Source organism: Phodopus roborovskii, unplaced genomic scaffold, assembly GCF_943737965.1.
Source record: "Phodopus roborovskii unplaced genomic scaffold, PHOROB, whole genome shotgun sequence".
Lineage (NCBI taxonomy): Eukaryota > Metazoa > Chordata > Mammalia > Rodentia > Cricetidae > Phodopus > Phodopus roborovskii.
This window is the reverse complement of record NW_026126461.1, coordinates 18981039-19006247: the sequence shown is the minus strand read 5'-3', so window position 1 is coordinate 19006247 and position 25209 is coordinate 18981039. Positions and strand designations below refer to the sequence as shown.

At 45.5% G+C, this 25209-nt stretch overlaps 1 protein-coding gene across 1 annotated transcript in view; it reads right to left on the bottom strand.

The window, feature by feature from the left end:
• Dlgap1 (DLG associated protein 1) overlaps window positions 1-25209 on the bottom strand; it is a 263784-nt gene that overhangs the window by 13950 nt on the left and 224625 nt on the right. The window contains exons 6-7 of the mRNA XM_051190910.1: window positions 24475-24566; window positions 9900-10321 (exon numbers count right to left, since the gene is read on the bottom strand). Of these exons, the coding sequence (XP_051046867.1) occupies window positions 9900-10321; window positions 24475-24566 (514 nt within the window). The remainder of the gene's footprint in view (window positions 1-9899; window positions 10322-24474; window positions 24567-25209) is intronic.

Here is a 25209-nt window from a genome sequence, read left to right as displayed (position 1 = left end):
TAGCTCTTGAATTCACCATCCTCCTGTTTGTCTGTCCCAAGTGCTGGGATAACGGTTTTGTGCTTGCACACCTACCCTGGAAGTGTCAGGCCCTGTGGGGTAGGCTGAACATGTCTGTGGATGAAGTTAAGTTACCTCGTGGGGGTGTTCCTCCATTATTATCCCAATAAGGTCATCAAAAATGGGAAAGGCAGCCAGGTTCCTAATTTACTAACCTTTTGATCTTAGCAAAGCACCCCTGTGCAGTCTGTTTCGTTCCCCACCCCCAACCTAGATAGAAGCTGTTGGGAGCAGCTGGCTGCCACTGTTCACTTTAGCTAGAGAGGGCACTCCAGCATGTGGCCAGCCTAGGCAAAAGCAAAGCTCAAAACCCCCAAGCAGCACGGAGTGAATGTCTGTCTCCGGAAAGGCCGGACGTTGTAAATTAAAGGCTATCTGAACCCAAGTTCGGGCTCCTTTTGAACCACTTGGCTCTTTTCATTCTGTAGACTTTTGGGGGTGAAGGAGGAGGGAAGAATGTGGGGGGGGGGGAAGTGAGTCCCTCTTCCTGCTCTGAAGCCACATGGATTTGTTGTCAGTACAACTCTGTGTGAGACTGTCCTATGCATCCTTCTGGCAGGTTCTCCAACCTGTGGCCCAGAGGTCACTTCTCATATACGTAGAGATCAGAGGTGCTATCACAGTGTGTCTCTGTCTGGCTGGTGTTGTATTTCTCAAGAGTACCATCTGTTTTATTTATTTACTATTACTAGTATCCCTGGCGGTGCCTGGAATTGATCCGGAGCCTTGAGTACGATAGGCAAGAGCTGTATCCAGTCTGCACCTTCTGTTTATTTATTCCTTGATCTATTATTTTACTTTACGCGTTTGGGTGCTGGCTGCATGAATGTCTGTATACCAGATGTATGCCCAGTGCCTACAGAGGGCAGAGAAGGGTGTTGATCTCCTAGACCTGGAGCTATGGATGGCTGTCAGTCACCATGTGGGTGGGTGCTGAGAAATGATCCTGTGTTTTCTGGAGAGCAGCAACTCTCTTAGCTCTTAACGGCTGAGCCATCTCTCCAACCCCTGCTTTCCTTTTTTACGGAGTCAACACGTTGTCGTGGCTGCTAATGTATAAAGAACCGGGTTTTCAGGGAAGCGTCCTCTGCACTATTAGCAGAGTTCCCCCGGGGGTGGATGATCTGGAACTCCTGGACCCCCCCCCCACCTTTCCTTCTGCTGCAGGTTACAGGCAAATGCCACCCGCCATGCCTGATGTCTCTGGTGCCGGAGCACTAACTTATTGCTTAATAAATGCTGGATAGGCGCTCTGCCAGCTGAGCTGCATCCCCAGGCCTTGCTTCGGTTTTTTAAAAGCAAGTTTAGACTTGGTGCTACAGGCATGTCGTCCCCTTGGAGGGTCCAGCCCGGGGAATGCAGTGAGTTTCTGAAAAGTGGCAAGGATTCATTTAGCTTTCATAATTTCCCTAGTCCAAAAAGCCCATGAGTTTTAATTTTAAGGTGGTTAGACTTTGGATCAACATACATCAGCCACAAAACCTGTCAACATCACATGCCTCATATACAAATAAAGACAGTGTCTTCGGAAGCTGAATGAAGCCAGGTATGGTGGCTCACCTGGTAGGTAACTCCAGCACTGGGAAGGTTGAGGAGAGAGGGTTGCCCTGAGTGCCAAGCCAGTTTGGGCTACAGCGTGAGACCTGAGACCGTGTCCAAAAGCAACAACAAACAAACAGGGCTGGTGAGAAGGCTCAGGGTTAGGTGCTCACCACACAGCTGGGTGGCCTGAGCTTGAGCCCCAGAGCCCGAATGATGGAAGGAAGAGAGCCAGCTCTAGACAGTTTTCCTCGGACTCGATACACACGCTGTGGTACATGTCCTCCTCCCATCCCAATAAGTAAATGTAGAGTCAAAACCAAACAAAAATCCCCAAATAGGAAAAATAACTGAACTAAATGAAATCGTTTATGTATTTTTTTTATTTTTGTGACTTATATGTGTGTCTATGTATGTGCATGCCAATATACATGTATGTGGTGATATTTATGATTTATTAAAGCTTGTCCGAGGATTCAGAAAGTGAAGCCAGGCTCAAGCTATAGAGGTCAGGCAGTGATGATACACACCTTTAATCCCAGGGCTCAGGATTAAGAGGTAGATGGAGCTCTGTTAGTTCGTGACTACACTGACTACACGAAATTGATCCAGTCCTAAAAGAAACGGCTCACACAAAGGTGATCTCATAACCTGGGATCACACACCCTTATCTCAGCTCTAGGGTGGTGGAGGCAGGAGGATATGGCTGGGCAGAGAGAGGAATAAAAGGAGGAGGAGGAGACAGGAATTCAGAGTCTTTTGCCTCTGAGGATTACATGGAGATAGCACCAGCCATTTCAGCCTGGTGGAGGTAAGAGCTAATGGCTTGGCTGCTTTGCTTCTATGATCTTCAGCTTGAAGTTTGAACCCCAATATCATTCTCTGGGTCTTGTACATACACAAAGCTATGACTTAGGGCCAAGAACTCCTTCACTAAGGCAGCCTGCAGAAACTAGGAATTTTTCTTCCCCAAGAAAAGTCATAGAAACTTCAAATCTTCCTCCTCAGAGTTGGTGGTAAAGCCGTTCTCTGAGTCAGGGTTTCCAGATCCACCCCCTCTGCCTCCCAAGGGCCGGGACTAAATGTATGCCTCATCATCACCCAATCTGCCTTGTTTTTTACACAGGGTCTCTCATTGGTTATGACCTCACGTAAGTAGGCTAGATGGCTAGCCAGCAAGCTCCAGGGACCCCATCCTGTTTCCACCTCCCAGGGCTAGGAGTACAAGTGTGCCACAATGCCTGACACTTTTTATGAGTTCTGGGGCTTGAACTCTGACCTGAGAACTCTATCTTGAGAGGCAAGTGCATTACAGGCCTCACTGTATCCTTTCGGATGTCCTTTGTGATGAGTTGACTGGTAAATGTGTTTCCCTGGGTTCTGTGATTTCATTAAAGCAAATTAATTGACCCCGAGAAGGGGGGTACATAGGATTTATGCCATCTCTTCTTCTTACATTTTAAAATCACATGTACGTATTTGTGTTTGTATAGTGATATGTACACACGTGTACAGGTTCCCTCAAAGGTCAGAGGCATCTGATACCCTGGAGGAGGAGTAACAGGAGGCTGTAAGCTGCCCAAAGAGGCTGTTGTTTGGGAACCAAATTTTGGGTCCTTTGCAAGAGTGGTACATGCTCTTCACTGCTGAGCCGTCTCTCTAGCCCTGAGCCTGTGTACTTTTAAGACAATTTGGGTGGTGAGATTGTCATCTACAGTGCGTATGTGTTCTGGGGGGGGGGGGGAGAGGAATTGGTCTTTTGAATTGACCTTCAACCTGGGGTTTTTGATACTACACCCAGATGGAGTCAAAACTGAACTGGATTGGGAGACATTAGCTAGCCAGGCATGGTGGCCCAGAGTTCCAGGTCAGCCTAGTCCACAGCCGGAGTTCCAGCCAGGGCTCCACAGAGGCATATTCCTTAGACTATGCATAGTTTCCCTGCTATTGTGCATCTTCCTATAGAAGGCTCCTGTAGGAAAGAAGCAAGAGGCCTTGCTCTCTGAGCCTGCCCAGTTGACTCTGCAACCCCGTGGAACACTGCAGGCTTCACCGGCTACTTGAGTCCCTGTGTACAATCTGCCCTGTCTTGCCTTCATCATATTTCTTTATGACTTAGTGCCTTGCTTAGGCTGCACGCACCACCCCTAGAAGGACACCCACTAAGGGATGCCTTCTGATGTCTGCACCAGTGCTGGGCAAAGCAGAGTGAGGCAGCTCAGGAGCTGAGCATAAAGCATATTTCACACAATTTGTTTTTCAAGGCTGTCCCTTCCTGTGGTTTCGAACTAGTTTCAGGCTAGCCAGAATGTGTGAAATAGATCTTCATGCTCTTTGTTTCTCTTTGTCTCTGGCCCCATTACCGTGTGTGCATGTGTGCGTGTGAGTGTGTGTGTGTGTGTGTGTGTGTGTGTGTGTGTGTGTGTGTGTGTGCCTACACCAGTCCGGAAATAGGAGAAAATCTTTTGAAAGTTCACTTTAAAAGTAAGATGGTAATTAAACTGAAAGCAGCCAGGATGCACCTGCAGCTCCCCGTTTAGCCACACACCCAGGGCTGATGAATGGCAGGCCTCACAGAGTGCAGCTTTGTCCACCACCTACCAGCCCATGAGCTGCCCAGATTCGGCAGAGGCAGCCCTGGACAGAAACCCAGAGATCACACCGATAGCTGGTCACAATATCGACCACGCACAGCTTCCGTAACCAAACCTGAAAGCAGCCAGAGCTTACTTAGGGTGTCATCAGCAGCCTCGAGATCCCTGTCGACACTCACAAGCTACTGCCAGGTGAAATTAAAGTGGAATTAATCTGACTCCTACACACACTGTTTATCTGTCTCCTTCGGATAAAACCTGAAAATTCCGCGTAGATGCTGTCCACAATTCTGGGGCAAAGATAGATTACCAAGTACAACAAACCGGTGCTTTATCCTAGAGCCAACGAAACCTGAGACTGCTACCCTCCACCCCCACCCCGAGCCAGCCAGAGACTGCATTCCTAGCGAGAAGGGCTCAGTTCCGTCTGGTTGGTTCTTTCCCAGTTAGATAATCCCAGAGGTATCCACTGAACATGCGAGCCGCTGTCCAACAGTGCTGAGCCATCTCCCCGAGACAGCTGTTTCCACACAAGGGCGCATTGTCTGAGGAGAGCTGGTATCATTTTCTCTCAAGTGCTAGGGCGACTCTGTCAGCTGCCTTGGCTGGAAGAAAGCTTCACCCTCTGCAGACTTCCATTATTCTGTTATCTGGCCCCAAACCACCATGGGCTAGGAGGGTTGAAGGCCTAAATGAGGGACTAATGTCTTTTCTGCTTTGCCTTTTTTTTTTTTTTCCCCATCAGGGGAAGTAATAGTTCCACACACCCAGGAATTTATGGCTTTACTCTTCTGAAGCTAGCTGGTTTGTTTTTCTGTCTTCCCTGGGCTCCAGGTTAACTGGAAAGAGTTGTCTAGTCTGGGAATCCCAAAAACAGTCTCGCAGGGAGGAGCTGTCGGAGTTAGGATAACTGATGAGCAAATAAGCACTTAAAGTGAGATGGCTCTTTCCTTCTCTCCTATAGATGACTCTAACTACCCACACCGCCAGATCTCTTCATGGCTTCAAGTACTAATCCAGCAAGCTGATTCCTTACAGTACCGTCTCTCCCTCCTTCCCTCCCTGTCTGTCTCCCCCCCTCCCTCCTTTTATCCTCTCATCTCTCTCTGTTTTGGGCTACGGATATCTGCATTTAGAACTCATAAAGACGTTTAGTAAAATATATCTTATATTCTTAAGACACAATGATAGCCTTCTTTGGGGGAGGGTCTGTGTGTTGTCGTTAGGAATTCAATCTAAGGGCTTGTACATGCCAGGCAAGCTGCCAGACACTTACCCATACCTCCAAGCACACCCGTAGGACGCAGAGGTCAGCTGGTGGGCGTGGGTTGCCCCCTTTATCATGTAGTTTCTGGGACTGAATTTAGATGCTTCATAGCAAGCGCTGAGCCATCTAACCCCACACCCCATCACTTATTTATTCATTTATTTGGTTTTCCAAGACAGGGTTTCTCTGTGTAGCTCTGGAGCCTGTCCCGGCACTCACTCAGTAGCCCAGGCTGGCCTCGAACTCACAAAGATCCGCCTGCCTCTGCCTCCCGAGTGCTGGGACTAAAGGTGTGTGCCACCGCCACCCTGCTTACACCCCCGCCATTTTAAAATGTACAACGGGAGGCGTTAAATCCAGGCATCAAACATTTGAAATATTTAAAAAATGGGATAACTCTGAACCCTGTTCGTAATCCTATCTAAAATCTAACCTAGCTGGTCAGTAAGATTTTAGACAAACAACCTAACCTAAAACCTTATTTTAACCCTAACTGTAACTCTACTCACAACACCAACCCTCGTTTTAACACTGTGACTAATCGTGATTCTAACTCTAACCCTGATCTTAAAACCCAATGCTTTTTTGTGTTGTTTTGTTTTGTTTTTGTTTTTTGAGGCAGTGTTTCTATGTGTAGCCCTGGCTGTTCTGGAATTCACTATGTAGATCAGGTTGGCCTCACTCTTAAAGCCTGCCTCTGCCTCCCTAACCCTGAGTGCTGGGATGAAAGGCATGTTCTGCCACCACCTGGAAAATTTAACACTTTTTATAACCCTGACCCTAATATAAATAAATAAATAAATAAGTAAATAAACAAATAAATAAAAGCAAGCAACTGAAAATTTGGGGTAATTTGAGAACTTTAAAGGAAAACTAAGCAAGTGTTGTGTTAAGAATTTACCTTCCCCCCTCAGTACGTATCTGTGGATGCTAACTATAGATATCAGGTCCTGGGAAATTCCTGTTAAACAGCTGTTTCTTTCCTCTTTTTGCTTTCAAGGAAAAGAACATATGAAATATACCTCAGCTAAAGTGTAGTGTAGGGGGTCCTGGGCTCTAAAAAGTCACCCTGGTCCCTGAAGAGACGCCTTCTTTGCATAGGGGGCAAAGAACACATAGGATCTGCAGAACCTAGGTACAGCTGCTTGACTTGGTCCCTTTCCTGTTATCCACAGATTTAAACAAACTAGAGTTGGTTACTTAGGATTTAGCTCTTCGCTGAGAACTGGGGTTGACTTCTCTCCCTACTGCTGTCTTGGAAAGAAGAGAAAGAGAGAAGGAAAGGTAGGATCAGAGGGTTTGGGACACAGACTGAGGCAGTCATCAGAATACAGGGACTACTGCCAAGAGCCGGGGGCAAATACATGTGGCAAACTTCCTGAGGGTCTTGCCAAGCAACACACAGAGTCATTATCTTGTCAAGTGTTGTGCTTGTCCTGTCAGACACTTCTGCGTTCTGCGACCACAGACAAGACACTGCCAGAGAGCTGTTTGGAGGGCAAACAAAACAGCACCTGTCAAAGGCTCCAGCCCAGTCTTAGGGGTGTGAAGACACAGCAGGTCCTCACAGGGCTTCTTGCCACAGAGGGCTGGGTTCCCACTAACTTGGATTTGCATCATCTGAAATTGGCTTTTTTTTTTTTTTTTTTGGTCTGTCTTGGGAATTACTAGCTAACTCAGAACCTGGGAATCCCAGCAGATTAAAGCATGGCTTGGGGCATAATATAAATGGAGATGCATTTTAAGTGCTTGTGTGATGAAATCGTGTCTTATGAAACGGGACAGGAAATATGGGGCTCGCCCTGCTATCCACCTGGGCTCTCACCCCTGCCAAACCCACCCACTAATCCCAGGAGGCCACATAGCACAGGGGATGGTCCTTGGAGCTTTTATGGCAACGATAACTGCTAGGTACTTGGTGTGATTTGAATGTTCGTATCCCTTCAAAACTCTATGTTGAAACTCTTCACTGAGGAAGGAGCCTAGAAGAGTTGGTTAGGAGCCAGGTGGTGGTGGTGCACCTTTGATCCCAGCACTTGAGAGGCAGAGACTGGGGAATCTCTGAATTCAAGGCCATCCTGGTCTAGAGTTCCAGGACAGCCAGGGCAATACAGAGAAACCTTGTCTCAAAAGGAAAACAAAAACAAAAAGAACAAAAGAAAGAAAAGAAAAAAGATGGTTGGTTAGGTCATGGGGGTGGGGCTCTCAAGAACAGGATTAGTGACTTCCTAAAGGAGGCCTAAAGGAGCTTGTGTAACCTTCCTACCACCCAAGAATGATTCAGGAAGGTCGGTCCTATACTGGGAACAGAACGTGGGTTTCATCAGTGCCTTGGTAGGAGACTCCCCAGGCCAGTCCCTTTGCTGGAGCAGCCTGACCTAGCACCCGGTTAACATCCATCTGTAACTCCGATCCCAGGGCATTCGGCTCCCTCTTCTTCTGGCCTCTGAGGGCATCTGGCATGCACACAGTGCACACTCATACACGCAGACAAAACACCCATACACATAAATAAGTTTTTAAAAAAAGTTTTATAAGACCGGATTTAGATTTGAAAGATTTAAGTGTGTATTTAATGATCCCATCTTATGTGTCAGAGAGGGTAGAAATGTTGAGAATAAGACAAGAATAACTTCGTGTTGGAGGTAATGGCAGCGCATGCCTTTAATCCCAGCACTAGGGAGGCAGACGCAGTTGGGTCTGTGATTTCTAGGGAAGTCTCTGTTATATAGAGATACTGTCTCAAAGAAAGCAAAACCCCAAAAAACAAGGTGAGTAACTTCTGACCTCATGAAGCGTTCCTCCTGAAAATGAGACTGCAGACTATCATAAAATGAGGATGGAAGGACCTGAAAGTGGTTGGGCATCCCCCAGAGTCCTGGCTGGAAGCCACGCCCATGGCAGCCACGCCCATGGCATCCTAACAGCATCCCCAGCTGGGTCAGAGGCACTACTTTGAAATGATCTATAGTTTTATTCTCTCCTTTCTTTCTTCCCCTGTCCTTCCTTCTCCTGTCTTTAGCACACACCTTTAATCCCAGCACCTAGGAGTCAGAGGCAAGAGGAACCCTATCACCATAGGCTTCAGGACAGCCTGGTCCACATAAAAGTCCCAGGTCAGTCAGAGCTATGCAGTGAGACCCTTTCTCAAAAGGTAAAACAACAAAACAACAAAATAAACTGGTCAGCTGGCCCTGCATGGTGTTGCCTGCCTATAATACCCTAACTTGGGAGGCTGACACATACCTATAACCCCAGCACTTGGGAGTTGGAAGTAGGAAGTTCAATAGTACAAAGTTATCCTTTGCTATTGAGCTCCAGGCTAGCCTGGGTTATAGAAGACCCTGTCTCAAAACAACAAACAGGCTGAAAGATGCAATAAGCATGATTTCTATTGGCCTATACGCTATTGTTATTTTAATATTGCATGTTAATAAAACTATAAAGATTATAACTACCCAACACACACACACACACACACACACACACACACACACACACACAGTGATGGCTATTAGTGTTACCAACCTGACGAAATCTAAAATCAATGGGAAGATGAGGAGGAGGGAACCTCAATTAAGAAAATGCCTCTGTAAGATCAGGCTATACACAAGCCTGTAAGGCATTTTCATAATTGAAAGGGGAGGGCCCAGCCCATTGTGGGAGGTGGCATCCCTAGGCTGGTGGTCCTGGGTTCTCTAAGAAAGCAGGCTGAGCAAGCCAGGAGGAGCAAGTCAGTAAGCAGCACCCTCCATGGCCTCTGTATCAGCTCCTGCCTGCAGGTTCCTGCCCTGTTTGAGTTCCTGCCCTGACTTCCTTCAGTGATGAACAGTGCAGCCAAATAAACCCTTTCCTCACCAACTTGCTTTTTTTCATGGTGTTTCATCATAGCAATAATGACCCCCACTAAAGCAGACCTTAAAATTAGTTATAAGATTAATAATAATAATAATAATGATAGCAATAAAATGCAATTATTGTTCTCATTTGGTTTTTCCAGACAGGGCTTCTCTATATTGCCCTGGCTGTCCTGGAACTCACTCTGTAGACCAACCTCATAGAGATTCACTTGCCTCTGCCTCCCAAGTGCTGGCTGATATTAAAAGTCATGCACCACCGCCACCCAGCTAGTTGGAATTATTTTTAATCCCTTGGGATTAGACACATTTCAAGATCATCTTGGGGGAAGTGTGTATCCTGGGAGACAGTGAGCCCACTGCCACGCCGGTCTTGAATGTGTTTCAGAGAAGGAAAGGAAGCTACAGATCTTAGGGCTCCCTGGCTTTCTCTTTTATTGCGCAGTTCCTGGTGTCTCAATGGAATTGCCCAGCTCTTCCAGGGGTTTGGGGTGTGAAATGGAAGGTCACGCAAGCCGAGCGGGCGGAAACGCAAACGGGAAAGCCTAGAGGTCCACAGCCGCGAGTGGCGGCGATACTTACTGTCCTCGGGGAGGTTGTTTTCCCGCTCTTCTCTCTCCATCTGCTGGCACCAGCCTTCCATGCGGTCTCGCTCTGCCTGGAGAAGCTTCAGGAACCAGTGGCCATCCCGGTGGTACACGGACCTTTGAACGGCCTCCAGAGGGTCTTCTGTGATAGAGTCAATCCAGGGGTCCGGAGGAGGCAGGATGGAGGGGTCAAAATCCGTGTCAAAGTCATCGTCGGCTGCACAGGCATGGTAATGGTTCCCTGAACCTTGGATGCTGACTGTGGATGTGCTGGCGTCCCGGGAGAACTGTCTGGCCATCGGGCCGGGACACGAATTGTCCTCTATAGATTCCAGGGAATTTTCCAGATTATCATGGAAGTCCATGTCAGCCTGCACTGCGGTGGTCACACTGTTGGACCGAGTGAACCTGCGGAAGCTTTGCAAGAGAAGAGAAATGAGATTTAGTTCCGGAATATTTACGGAAGTGTAACTACATCCTGTTTGTTTTGGTGGATCTGACAAGGGTTGTTGTCGCATCTTCCCAGGGTTCAGAGGAACAGTTGAGGGTGACCTTTGAAGTGAATATGCTGGTTGTTACAGATCTAAATCTTTGCTAAATATGGAATAACAAAGCTTATGTAAGGTAATTATTTCGCGGGGGGGGGGGGGGGACGAAAAGTAGAGCTACTTAAGCCATTATGATATCCAGCATCTGATTTCTTCCCCAGACCTGGGGCAGCTTTCAGGTGGCTACTGGAGAAGCAAAGCATTTCAATTAGATTTTTATGTAATTTGCTTAGAGATGGGGAGAGGAACACAACCTAGACTCGATCAAGGCTGTCTTAATTCCTGGGTTTCTCCCAGGGACACCTATTAGGAAAGAGATTTCCTAAACATTCCTTAGTTTTCCTTAAAATTAAAACCTTTTTTGCTTGGCAAGCGTTCACCTGGGGGACCTGTAGATCCACATAATACATGGTTCAAAGCCTTTGGGATAAAGACCAGCTTACAGTTCTAGAGTTCTCCGTGACTACCCTCCTCTGTACCTTTGCTTTTCCACAATTATTCGTCAAAGGTGTCAAAAGACTGCTTATTACAGATTCAGTTTAGGCATTTGTCTCTCTCTCGCTTGTATTTGAGACAGGATTTCTTTTTATAGTCCTGGATATCCTAGAACTCACTCTGTAGACCAGGGTGGCCTGGAACTCACAGATATCTGTTTGTCTCTGCTTCCCCAATGCTGGGATTAAAGGTGTGCACCATCCCCACCAGGCTAATTTGGGCGTTTTTATATGAATATTCATGGAACAACTTTTTTTTTTTTTTTGACCAAATAGTTCTGTGTATCTCTTGCTTACTCCTACAATGAAGGTGAGGACCATGGCCTGTCACAAGGTTGTGATGGATTCAAGTATCAATTTCTCTTCATCAACAACCCATCTTGTTCTCTAGTCAGTGTGTGTGTGTGTGTGTTAGCAAGTATGAGCACATGTGTACGAGTCTAGAGCAGTATTTCTCAACCTGTGAGTCTGACCTTTTGCGAGGCATAGCCACACTTTCACAGGGGGTCATATATCAGATATTTACATTATGATTCATAACAGTAGCAAAATTATAGTTATGAATAGCAACAAAATAATTTTATGGTTGGGGGGGGTCACCACAACACGAGGAACTGAGGTAAAGGGTTGTAGCATTGGGAAGGTTGAGAACCACTGGTCTACAGGAAGACATTGGGTATCCTATTACTTTCCACCTTATGCCCCTGAGACAGAGTCTCTCACTAAACCTGGAGCCAGGCTGGTGGCCAGGAGGACCCATCGATCCCACCTACAGGGCTGGGGTTACAGCAGGCATGTGGGTGTTGGGGACTTGAACTCAACTCCTCATGCTTAAGCAGCAGCAAACATTTTCCTTTTTTTTTTTTTCTTCCTGAGACAGGGTTTCTCTGTGTAGCCCTGGCTGTCCTGGAACTCACTCTGTAGTCCAGGCTGCCCTTGAACTCAGAGATCCACTTCACTGTGTCTCCTGAGTGCTAGGATTAAAGACATGTACCACCACTACCCAGCAGCAAACATTTTTAAAGGAATTATTTATTTTATTTTATGTGTGTGAGTGTTTTTCATGTATGTATGTATGTGTACTGTGTACATGCCTACTGCCCTCAGAGGCCAGGAGAGGATGTTAAATCCCCTGGAACTGGAGTTCCACATGATTGTGAGCCACTATGTGGGTGCTGGGAGTCGAACTTGAGTCCTGTGCGAGGGCAGCCAGTGACCTTAACCACTGCACCATCCATCTCTCAAGCACCTTAGTGGCTTTGTTATTGTTGTTGCTTGTTTATTTTTCCTTAAACCGAAGCCGCTGTAATGAAGGTGACACAGTAAATTTCTTTGGGTAGCTCATAATTATACCACTTTAAGACTTTGTCTGCCAGTTGGTTTCCAATAAACGCTTCGTATTCTACAGTACCAACCTCAAGGGATTGTGCATTAAGCAAAGTTTATGAAGCTTTAAATACCTCAGACTTTCACAGTTCTCCTGGATTACCCTGTGTGAGCCAATTAAAACTAATGCTTGTAGTCTATCAAAACAAAGAAAGGCCCAAACAACACAGGGAAGCAGTTATGTGAACAAGTTAAATAAAATATAATTAAAAGGAGAAAGAATCATCATCTCAAAAAAAAATGAATAAAAAAAATTCCATGTTTTCCCTAGAGAACATATGTCTGTGTTGATTATTAAGAGTAAAGACAGGCAGAGTGGTGGTGGCTCACACCCAAGTTCCAGCACTTGGGAGGCAGAGGCAGGCGGATCTCTATGAGTTCAAAGCCAGGCTGCTCTATAGAGTAAGTTCTAGGACAGCATGGTAGCTACATACCTTTCTTTAATCCAGTACCTGGATCTATACTAGTCTACACAGAGAACTCCAGAACAGTCAGAGCTACATGGTGAGACATTTTCTCAAACTACCACTACCACAGGCACACACAGAGAAAAGAAATCTTATCTGACATGCTGACATGATCAATTCTGGTTACTTCTGGAAACTGTTAATACTGCAAAGAGCTGTGTGTGTGTGTGTGTGTGTGTTATGTATGTAAGAGAGAGAAAGAAAAGAGCATGTGTGGGGTTTGTGTGTGGTGTGCAAATCTGAAAGTCATGTTAAGGAGTCTTTGTTTTAACAAGGAAGGACAGAAATTTGGGTAAAATGTTCCTTCCAGCAACCACTTCTTGGCTGTCTCTATATTTCTTCCACTTTGTCCCTAAATGCTAAATGTCACTTCCTGATGTTGAGCTTTCTCTCCTGCTGCCTGTGTGTGACTTGGATGGCGTTCATCGCCATGGCTGACATTTTGGCTGTTCTACTAACACAGAACTGCAGAAATACTTAGACTTCTTTGCCCCAAGATCTCTGATTGTCAGGGGATCGAATTTCCAAATTTACTAGTCCCACTTGTGTTCCAGCAGCTCACGCCCAAAGCCAGGGATGAATCTGCTCCATAGAGAAAACAGGGGATCTACTTTCCCCTGTTTTCAGCCACACAAAACTGTCCTACCAGCATTCCCAAGAGCCCTCTCCCGGATGTGGATTGGATAATGTATCCACCTTCCTAAGAAAAATTACTTGGCAGTAGATTAATGGAAGTTTGCAGTTTAGCCACCCAGAAAGAAATAAAAGTCAAGCAAAAATGAAAATGGTTTGGGATTAAAAGCGGCGCCTTTGAACTCCAGCAACCCTGCACAATCTGTGCCTTCTTACCCCTCAAGTCCCATAAGCAATGCCTCCTTCCACCAGAGCCTTGAAAGGGTGCGCAGCGCCACAGAACTGCTCTTTCAAGCACAGAGGCCCTTGTGGATGAAGGGTGTGGTCAAGTTGTGACTGTTTTTAAATTGTAGATGGGACCGAAGGAGGGCGTTAGTGAGATTAACCCTGTGAATGTAGTAACCCTAAAGCTGAGCCTGATCTAGCTGCTCCCAAACCCACACTCCCCTGTAGGCACAGTGTGTAATGGTTACACTTCTGAACAAGGCCAGCCAGTTCTCAAGTCTAGGATGCAGAAAACCAGTGATGAGAGACTGTATCAACTGGTGCTGAGGACAAAACCCTGTGTGTTCTGAACAGCAAACAACAAGCCTCTGACTAGCACTCCCAGCTGGGGCCCTTGTGTCTGTGAAACAAGTGGGTATTTGCACTAAAGGACTCTACACCATTGCCACAATGTTTCTATATGGAACAGGTTACAAATGAACATACAGGTTCTTGTGCTACTGTTTAAAAAAAAAAAAAAAGAAAAAAGAAAAAGAAAAAGCAAGAAAGAAAAAAGAAAAAAAGGAGTCATAGCTAAGTACAATTAATTGTCATCTTCAGGGTGTCAGTTTGTGTAAGGGCTGGAGTTCGAATCCAGGGCCATGCACATGCTACACTCCCATCCTGACCGACGTCTCTGTGTTAATGGTCGGACCTGGGTGGCATTCAACTAATGACATTCAAACCATGTGGGATTTTAAGGAGTCATTCCACAGCAGAGCCTCCAGCATCTGCTCACCCCTCTGTTTGCATAACAGTTGCTTTCAGAACCAAATCTGGCCACAAGTTGGAAATGTAAATCTTAGGCTGCTCTTCTTAGGAACCCTTAGCCCTTCCAGCCAAGCTCCTGTCAAGGCTTGTGGGTGACCTGAATGTGTTTTCCTCAGTGGAGATGCCCATCTTGGTGCTTTGTGAGCAGGCATCATTTCTGACCAAGACCCAGCATATAACTCATTATACAAAATAAAAGCCAAAATAAAGGGGTGTGAGGTCGTGACTCCTTTAAAAATGTATTCTTTAGTCAGAGCTTCCAAGCTGAAACTGAGCAGAAGACATTGGTGATAGGGCCCTCACTCGGAGAACTCCCTGGCTGTCGTGAACGAAGCTCGAAGCTCATGCTGTCCTAATCTAGCCTGCAAAGCTGCTCACAGGATGCATCCACTGCTCATCTGAACTCAGTGCTCAGAGATCTCTTTAAGATGAAGACGACGACGATGAGGCAGGTTTCCTATATGAAGACTCGCCCCATGCCGGCTATGGGAGATGCATTGACAGAGAAAGGCAGAGAGGATGAGAACTTAAGGACAGTTTTTGAGAAGACAGAGGAATTGCTGGTCATCTTTTAGGATGAGCTGGGAAGCCGCTAACATCCCTGATGGCTGTCTCTAAGGGAAATTTGGTGCTATCTCTCGAAAGGTCCAGAAGAAATGGCTTTGCTTTCAGAACTGGAGCTGAGTCGGTCCTCGGCCCCTGACTCCAGGTAACCAACACAGATGTGAGGCATCTCACTGACACTTAAAAAAAAATTAATGCTTATTTTATGTCTGTTTTGTGTACTACCTGTATGCAGTGCCTAAGACATCCGGGAGAGGGCGTCAGACCCCCTTGGAACTGTAGTACAGACAATGTCTAACACCCAAGTAGGTGTTGGGAAACCAACCTAGGTCCTCTACAGGAACAGCAAGTGCTCCTAACTGCTGAGCTGTTTGTCACTTCATCCCCACTAACACATTTTTAACACAGCTTTGATTAAGTGAAAGTTGGTCTCTGTCTTTCTGTTGACTAAATGATCTTAAAAAAAAAAAAGAAACATGAAAAATGGGAAAGGGAAGGTAGAAAGAAGAAAGGAAGAGAGGAAGGGGAAGGAGAAAAGAAAGAAAGTAGAGAAGGGGATGGATCAGGGGTGGTGCCACATGCTTGTAATCCTAGAATTAAGGGCTATAAATTTGAGGCTGGCTTGGATTTAGCCTAAGTGTCAGGCGTTTGAAATGTGATACCACTGGAGGCCACACCTTTAGCACTCAGCTAACACGGTTAGGGACTGTTTGATTAGGTTACACCATTGTTAAGCAAAGGAGAGAGATTGTGAAGGGCAGGTGCTGTTGCTCAAGGCAAGGTAGGATGAATCCAGAATTTCTAGGTGGGCAAAACAGGGATGTAGCCGTAAGCTTAAAGGGGCCGTCTCTCTAGTCCCCCCCCCAATTTTGACTTTTTATGTTTCAGTTTCTTGTTGAGTTGGAATCACTAAAAACCCAAATATTTACACACTGAAGTCACTTGCGATCGAAGGAGGAATCTCTATGGTGATGGCCGTTGCGGTGAGAGGAACAATGTGCTTTCTCTACAGCTTGTTCCATCCGGTTAGGACTCTGCTGTGAGCTCTTTCTTTTGTTTTGAAATACTGGGTTTGGTGTTGGTGAGGTGGCTCACTGCCACCAAACCCAATGACTTAGGGTGAATTGCTGGGACCCATACAATGAAGCAGGGAACCAACCGACTCCTAAGTTTTCCTGTGATGGCCACACATGAGCCTGCCAACTAAACACACAAACGAACATAAAGGGTCATAGGTAGCCCAGGCTGACCTCAAACTTGCTATGTAGCCCAGGCTAGCCCTTCTGCCTTACTCTCTTGCCTTCATTTCCAATGCACCATACCTACCTCTGGGCCCATAAGCTTTGGTATTGGAAAGAAGGAAGGAAGGAAGGAAGGAAGGAAGGAAGGAAGGAAGGAAGGAAAAAAGGAAGGTCTTTGAAACTCAGAACTGGGTTACTTGTGGGAATGCTGATAGAAATAGAAGCAATTTTAATGGAAAACCAAAAGTATAAGAATTCTGTTCACAACCCCAGGGGTGGTGATGCACACCTTTAATCCCAGCACTCAGGAGGCAGAGGCTGGTAGATCTCTGAGTTAGAGGCCAGCTTGGTCTACAGAGAGAGTTCCAGGACAGCCAGGGCTACACTGAGAAACCCTGTCTCGAAAAGCAAACAAACAAACAAAACCCACCCAAAAGCAAAACAAACACAACTACAAGAAAGGATTCTGTTCACTGAAGCCTTTGTTTCTGGAGGTAGGGGAGTGGTTCTCATCACAGGTGGGCAGCTCTTCAAGGCCTGTGACTCAGGCTGTGTTTTGAGATCTGCTGGGATGATATAATGGTGTAGTTCAAGCTGTTCTCAAACTCATAATCCCCCTGTGTGAGCTTACAACTACCATATCCACTTCTCAAGTACGTTTTAATGCCAGGATATCTTTCTTATTTATAGTCAGTGTACTCTTGAGGTTGAAGTATCAAGCACAATGGAAAAAGTGTGGTAAGAGGCATAGGGGGTTGGGAGTTCCGTCAGCAGGAGGTCAAGCAGAGCAGAGATTTTATCTTTACCAATCCTCAGTCCACCAACATACAGGAAAAGATCCTAAATTTCCCTTAAAGTGAGCGCTCACATTCTAAATTCACAAAGCTGTCACAGTTGAACAAGGGTCATGGTTTGACCCCGTGTGGGATGCCTGATCCTGGAACTGTTTTGGAAAGTGTTGGAAACTCTGGGAAGCAGGGCCTTCCTAGAGGATCAGGGTCATTGGGGGCATGTCACTGAAGGCAGTTTTGTTTCCTGAGGGTGATTTTTGTTCTCTGTCCCAAGCTGAGGAACCTCATCACATGTTCCCACTACAGTGATGCCCAATCACATGGGACCATGAATCCATGGAACCCATTCCCCTGAAATCGTAACACAAAATATACTTGAAGCTGTTCTCTGGGATAATTTGGTCATAGCAAACAGGCAAGCAGACATACGTAAAGCAGAAGATTTGTTCCAGAAGTGGGGTCACTGTGGTGACTAAAATCTCAAGACTTTGAAAATGGTTTGAAGGAAGGATTTTTAATGAGTATGGGCTTGGCAGCCTAGAGAATCCCAATTATGAGAAGAAGAATCAAATGAGTGAGTCTGGTAGATATTCAGAAGACCAGAGTACTGACGGAAATATGGACAGCCAATATTATGTCCTGATGTTTCAGATGGGGACGAGGATTCTATGGGGGAGTAGACTAGAAGCTCTTTGTGTTGTGCTCTGGCAAAGAATTTGCCCTTGTCCTAACTCTTCCTGGAAGCTCAGGGAACTAGTGGCTCACACTTGTGATCCCAGTACTTAGGATGTAGGAAGACTGTCACAAAAGTTCAGGGTGAGATCTTGTCTCAACAAAATTAAAAGTCTTTGGTTTCTGAAGTCCAGTGAGTGCCATGAAAAAGAAGTCAGATGCTTTTGGATTGGGGCAATAAGAGAGATGCCCTGGAGGACATTTTAGGCATCGACCAGACCTTTCCCATGGCAGATTCAAGAGTAAAGAAATGAAGTCATCTGAAAAGCATTTCCCTTGAGGAGAGAGTGCCTCCATCATACCCTGTTTGCACAGGGTTGCCACAGAAGTTATTTTTACCACGTACAGCCACCCAGGCATGCCAAACCCAATGCAGCCATGGTCATAGAGGGAGGCCATGTGGCCTCTGCGTGAAAAGGACACAGTGGTCTGCTCAAGCTCACTGTAGTTCCCATAATGTCAGCACGTTTTAGACATGGAGTTAACAGGACTTAGTGTTTGCTTTGTTGGATTTTTACTGTGATTTCAATCCTCTTTTCTGTGTTTTTCCTTAGGACATTGTATGTTGGAGGCATGTAACCTGCTTATCATCTATCTATCTATCTATCTATCTATCGATCTATCTACTATCATCTGTCTGTCTACCTGTCAATTTTTATCTATCTATCTATCACCTATCTATTTATCTATCATCTATCATCTGTCTATCTACCTGTCAATCATTATCTATCTATCTACCTATCTATCTACTTACCTACCTATCTTTTTTTTTTTTTTGAGACAGGGTTTCTCTGTGTAGTTTTGGCTGTCCTGGAATTTACTCTATAGACCAAGATGGTCTAGAGCTCACAAATATCCATCTGTCTCTGCCTCCCACTTCTGGGATTAAAGAAGTGCATCACTACTGCCCAGTTCAAGTTAACATTAAAAAAAAAAAAATCAGATGGTATGATGGTGCAAGCCTTTAATTCCAGCATTTAGAAGGCAGAAGCAGGAAGCAGGGATATCTATGTGATTTCAAGGCCAGCCTATCCACAAAGTGAGTTTCAGGACAGCCAGTGCGACATAGTGAGATGCCACAAACAAATGAGCAAATTTATTTATCTATTTAATTTTTTATTTACTTTTATTTAATGTGTGTATGTGAGTGCCCGCCTGCATGTATGTGCACCATATTTGTGCCTGGCGCCCTCAAAGACTGGAAGATGGTATCACATCTTCTGGAACTGGAGGCACAGGTAAATTTTCCCTGTGCATGCTGGTGTCCTCTGCAAGAACAAGTACTCTTTACCACTGAGCTATCCCCCTACCCTCCCTCCAATAAATAAATCAAGCAGTGAATGTCAGTTAGCTGGATGGCCACATGAAAAAGAATAATTTTGCATCTTTACTTCATCTCATATCAAAGAAATTAGCCCAGAATGAATCAAAGGTTAAGATCTAAGGCTATGATAGTCTTACAAGATTATATACAGCCAAACCTTGACCTCGGATTTGGTAATGATTTCTCTTCTAAAAATCAATTGTTTATTTTTATGTGCATGGGTATGCTGTCTGCATGTATGTCTGTGTACCACATTCATGCCTGGTGCCCAGGGAGGCCAGAAAAGGCATTGGATTTCCTGGGACTAGCATTACAAATGGTTGTGAGCTGCAATGTGGGTGCTAGGAATTGAATTAGAGTCTTCTGGAAGAGCAACCAGTGCTCTTACCCCCCAAGCCATCTCTCTAGCCCCTTCATAATAATTTCTTAAGCAGGATACTGGAAATGTAACAAAACAAAGATATAAACTGGACTTTTAAATTATTTTGGGGGGGTTAGGTTTTCTCTGTGTAATAGTCCTAGCTGTCTTGGAACTCATTCTGTAGACCAGGCTGGTCTCGATCTCAGAGATCCTCCTGCCTCTGCCTCCGGAGTGTTAGGATTAAAGGTGTGTGTCAGTATCCATGGGCTTTTTCAAAACTACAAACTCTGGCACCTGAAATGCCCCTACAGAGAGTGGGAAGCCAGCTCATAGAATGTGGGGGAAATGATACATTTAAAATTCGATAAAAGGACTGGTGGTGAATATGCAAATAATTCTTAAAAAATTACCTAACAAAAGAACACACAACCCAATTTATATAAAAAGGCAAGCAGCTTGAATAGATACTGTCCAAAGAGATACACAATTGTCCAGTAGACACATGAAAAAAACAACCAATATCATTATTCATTAGAGAAATTCTAATTGAGATGCCACTGGACATCCCCCAAGATGATACAGAAGAAAGAAAAAAAAGGCAGTAACAAGTGTTAGTACTTCTTCAATTAAACACAGAAAACTTACTTTCTCCCTTCCCTTCCCTTTCCCTCCTTCCCCCTCCCTCCCTCCCTCTCTCTGCCCCTCCCTCCCTCCCTCTCTCCCTCCCTCCCTCCCTGCCTTCCTCTTGAGACAGAGTCTTTCAATGAACTCATGGCTGCCTTTGAACTCCCCATGTAGAGCAGAGTGACCTCAAACTCACAGAGATCCTCTTGCCTCTGTCTTTGGAGCGCTGGGATCAAAGGCGTGCGGCACTCAAGCCAGCAAGTTGTTTCTTTAACATTGTTAAAGTTACTTATTTTATATGTCTATATGTACATATGTGTGGGGGTGTACATATACTCTGGCATGTGTATGGAGGTCAGGGGACAATTTACGGACTTTGGTTCTCTCTTTCTATCATATAGATCCCTGGATCAAACTCAGGTCTTCAGGCTTAGTAGCTGGCGCCTAGCTATCTGGCATGGGTTTTTAAAGAGAAAACTTACGTTGTGGTCTTCCTTTATTTTCTCCTTTTCATTTTTATTACTTTATGTGTTTGGGTGTTCTGCACGTTATATATGTGCACCGCATGCGTGCCTGATGTCTTTGGACATCAGAAGAGGGTGACAGATCCCCTGGGACTTTAGTTACAGCCGTTGTGAGCTGCCAAGTGGGTGCTGGGAATCAAACCATCAACTGTCTCCTTTTCTTAGTGTTAACTGAATCATTCAGTAGTACACAATCCTTATTTTGAAAGACAGTGTAAAGAGAAGAGTTGGGGGGGGGGAGACACACAGACACAGGTGGTTTTTGTTTTCCCAATTGCTCTGAAGCCCATCAGTTATAACTTGTTGCCACATCCCCCCTACCTTTTGCCTCTGAGTAAGTCTGCATAGTCCTTTTATCGCAGAGGCAGTCATCACTTCCTTTCTTGTGCCCACTGCTGGGCTCAGAATCACCAGTGGGCCATGTAACAAAGGGCAGTTTAAAGTCTCTGGGCTAATACAATCGTCATTACGGAAAAGGGGGCCCCCTGGGAGCCTCAGGCTTTCCCACCTCAGTCAACAGAAAAGATTACTTTCCTGGACTTGTTAATTATCAGCCCGAAAGCCTAGAAGACTTCATAGGAATTCCTGAGAGCAGACAAAGAATGGGACCGCCGTAGGAGGCCTCGCACGCAGGGCTGCGGAGGAGGAGGCATTGTGCTGTCTGCTTAGGATCCACCCTTCATGTCAGCAAATGTAGTAGTATCCCTTGGATCGTGTGATCATGGTGCTAGCTGGCCTGCGGGAGTGAGCTAGTGAGCAGAGCAGGAACTGGGGGAGGGGGGGTGCGGGGGTAGCAGATGTTGATAAAGGAGAGGAATTTGGTTTCAGAGAACAGTCTCCCTTGCAAAACGACCCAGGGCATAGTCCCCACGGTGATGCTGCGCGGGAGAGAGGACATGGCCCGTCCGCCATCCACGATATTCTGAGCATGACCTTGCTGCCATATCCTATGCCCCATGCCTCTTCTTGGAGCAGATCTCTGCCTAGCACACCTAGTGTGTTTATCTATCTCTTTGTCAGCTGCTTATGAGCTGATTTACTTCAATTCAGAACTCTGAAGTGTCCTGCTCAGTCACATCAGTCAGGTCGGTTTTTGAGGTTGGTTGTTACTTAAACTGTGACCATTCAAAAAGGCCAGGACTTTCCTGGCCTCTGGCATATCAGTTTCTTTCTTCTGGTTCTATTTTCTCTCTTTTCTCACGTTTTGTGGGACTGCCACTTCTTATCCTCCAGTCTGTTTGGGGGAAGAAAGCCTGGATTATCATCAGATATTCAGCGTGAAAACAGCTGGTCCCTCATTAACACTACATAATTGGGGTGCGTGCTCATCCAGTCACTGGGAAGGAATCTCAACCGCCACCGAATTTTTGCTTTGTAGGATGGTATCTAAGTGAACTGCCAGCACCAGAATCATAAAGAGGAATTGTTAGAGAAGATGAAAGAAACCCCTTCATGTCTGACAATGAGTTCATTTCACCCATAGCCACGCACATCTATGTAAACGCTTATTTACCTCACGGAAAGGCCAACTACAAAGTGGCCTGTGGAGGGAGCGTTCTAGAAGGTTAAAGCACTAAAATTACTGTCAGCCCTTCTAGGGGATTAATTAACTTGTTTATTCACTTAGTTGCTTGTGTCTTTGAGACTGGGTCTCACTATTTGCCTTGGCTGTCCTGGAGCTCCCTACCTCATAGCCTAGGCTGGTCTCAATCCACCTCTTTAGCCTCTAGGGTGCTGAGATTAAAGGAGTACACCCTCATGCCAGGCACTGCTCATAATTTTTTCAAAAAGGTATTATGAAGGCTCAGCAACTGAGAGCTTTTATAATGCTCTTTCAGAGGACACGAGTTCAGTTCCCAAACCCAAGTCAGAGGGTGCACAACTCTAGCTCCAGGAGATCTGGTCTCACTTACATGCATGTGCAAATTCCCATACAGATGCATGTGCGTAATTAAGAGTAACCGTTTTACAAATTACTGGGGTGCGTATGTGCGGGTGTATGTATGTGTGCCAGTGTGTGTGTGTGTAAATGTGAATGTGTGTATATGTATATGTGTATATATAAATATGGAAACTGAACTTGAGTCGTCATGCTTGGCATCACAAAGCCTAAGTTTATTTAAAATTTTATTATTAATATTGTCCAGTGGTGTATATATGTGTGTGCCTGGGTGTGGGCGTGTACACATGAGTGCAGTTGCTGGAGGAAGTCAGAGGCATCTGGAAGGGTACTTACAGGCGGGCGTATGTAACCTGAAGTGGGACTTAGTTACTAAAGACAGGTCCTCTAGAAGAACAGGAAGTGATCTTCATCCTTGAGATATCTCTTCAACCCCGTTACTGTGTTTTTAATGTCAAATCTACTTCACCACTGTGGACATGTTGGAAAGTGACTCAGTCTTGTATGGTCATCCTACATGTTCATTATAATTACTTACAAAGTCCTGAAGCGTTTACAATGTACACTCTTTTGAATTTTCTACATATATGACCTATGTATGTAGACTCTGTGAACAAAACAATCTTTGTGTCTTCTTCCTTGACCTACATAATACCTATGTCCTTGTTGCACTGTTAAAAAGGAACAGTGAAGGGCATCTGGGTCCATCTGGACAACTGTAAGCTGCCATGTGGGTGCTGGGAATTGAACCCACGTCCTCTGGAGGAACATCCAGTGCTTTTTGTTTATTTGGTTTTGTTTTGGGTTTTTTTTTTTTTTTTTTTTTTTTTTTTTTTGAGACAGGATCTGGCTGTCCTGGAACTCACTCTGTAGACCAGCTTGGTCTTGAACTTGCTGAGATCCGCCTGCCTCTGCCTCCCAAGTTCTGGGATTAAAGGCCGCACCACAAGTGCCAAGCAAGGCCAGTGTTTTTAACCTCTAAGGCCCAAGCCCCAAGGATGAGCTTTTTTGGTTTGTTCAGATCTTTTCTTATTAGAGGGTACAGTGGTGACCTCCCAGCTCCTGAAATGCAGGCAGAAAGCTGTCATCCTTTTCATCAAAGGACACCAAGCACTCAGATGTGTAGTTTTATGTTCAAGGTCCCTTGGCTAGTGCTAGGCAGAGTTAGATACAAGCAGTAGAGGAAAGGCATAGCTCTACTGTTAAAAAGTTAATTATTTTGTGTGTGTGTGTGTGTGTGTGTGTATGTGTAAGTTCACCAGCACTCCCAAGCACATACCCACACAGACATAAATCACAATTTTAAAAAGTCACATCCCAGCACTCAGAAGACAGAGGCAGGCCAATCTTTGTGAATTTGAGGTCAGCTTGGGTTTTGAGTTCCAGATCAGCCAGGGGTACACAGTTCAACTCTGTCTTAACAACAACAACAAAAGTAACAATAATAACAATGACATGACACTAACAACAATAATAATTAACATAAAATGGCTATAAAGTTTGAGACAAGGACCTTGGGCAGCCTGACATTTGCATCCAGTGTTATGAGAACGTGACACGCTTCAGCTACTGTTGTAACCAAAGCTCAGATGATGTGTCTCCATGATTACAAGAGAGGAGCATCTGGTTTTGACTGAAGCTTTCTTTCTTTCTTCCTTCCTTCCTTCCTTCCTTCCTTCCTTTCTTTCTTTCTTTCTTTTTAAGATTTATTTATTTACCAGACTTCATTACAGATGGCTGTGAGCCACCATACGGTTGCTAGGAACTGAACTCAGGTCCTCTGGGAGAACAGGCAGGGCTCTTAAGCCCTGAGCCGTCTCTCCAGCCCCAGACTGAAGCTTTCTAAGCACAAACAGACTCAGTGAAAAGAAAGGGCAGGTTGGCCTTGGGATGAGCACTTTACCATCCCGGCCGGCAGACAGGAGGGACAGAAGCCGTGGACTCACCATCTCTCCTCTTCTACTTGCACTCCCACGGACTGGAACTTACTGGGCGCCTTGTTCTCCCCCGTTTTCTCCGGCTCTTCAGCATCGTCCACCTGAAGAAACGATCGAGCAAGCAGAGTTGAGCCTTTTCCATCGCCCCACTTGAGAAACAAATGTGTGTTCATCTCAGGCACCTACGGCTATGATGGCAATGTTCTGTGATTTATAACCTCTTTAATTCATATTTGTGCATTTGATATCGGCAATTGCCACATCATTAGCATGGTCTCCGAGTCTGGTAATATTTTGTAAAACTGTGTGTGTGTGTGTGTGTGTGTGTGTGTGTGCACCTGAGTGTATGTATTTGCACCACATGTGTGCAAGTGCCTGGGGAGGCCAGAAGGGGGCAGCAGATCCCCTGAAACTGGAGTCATAGGCAGTTGAGAGCCACTGTGTGTGTTAGTGCTGGAACGGAACCCTGCTCCTCAGCCAAAGCAACAAGTGCTCTTAAAGACTGAACCGTCTCTCTAGTCCCCGACTCTACTGATTTTAATAAAACACAGTTTTACTCCCAAAGCTGACAAATGTCTACGATTCCTCCACAGACTTACAAGCATAGTCGTTCACCAGTCTCCACAGGAATTGGTTCTATGATCACCATAGATATCCAGATTCAAGAAGGCTCAAACCTCTCACATGAGATGGCTCAGTGCCTACCCATGGCTACACCATCCCTCCCTGTATGCTGCTATGTCT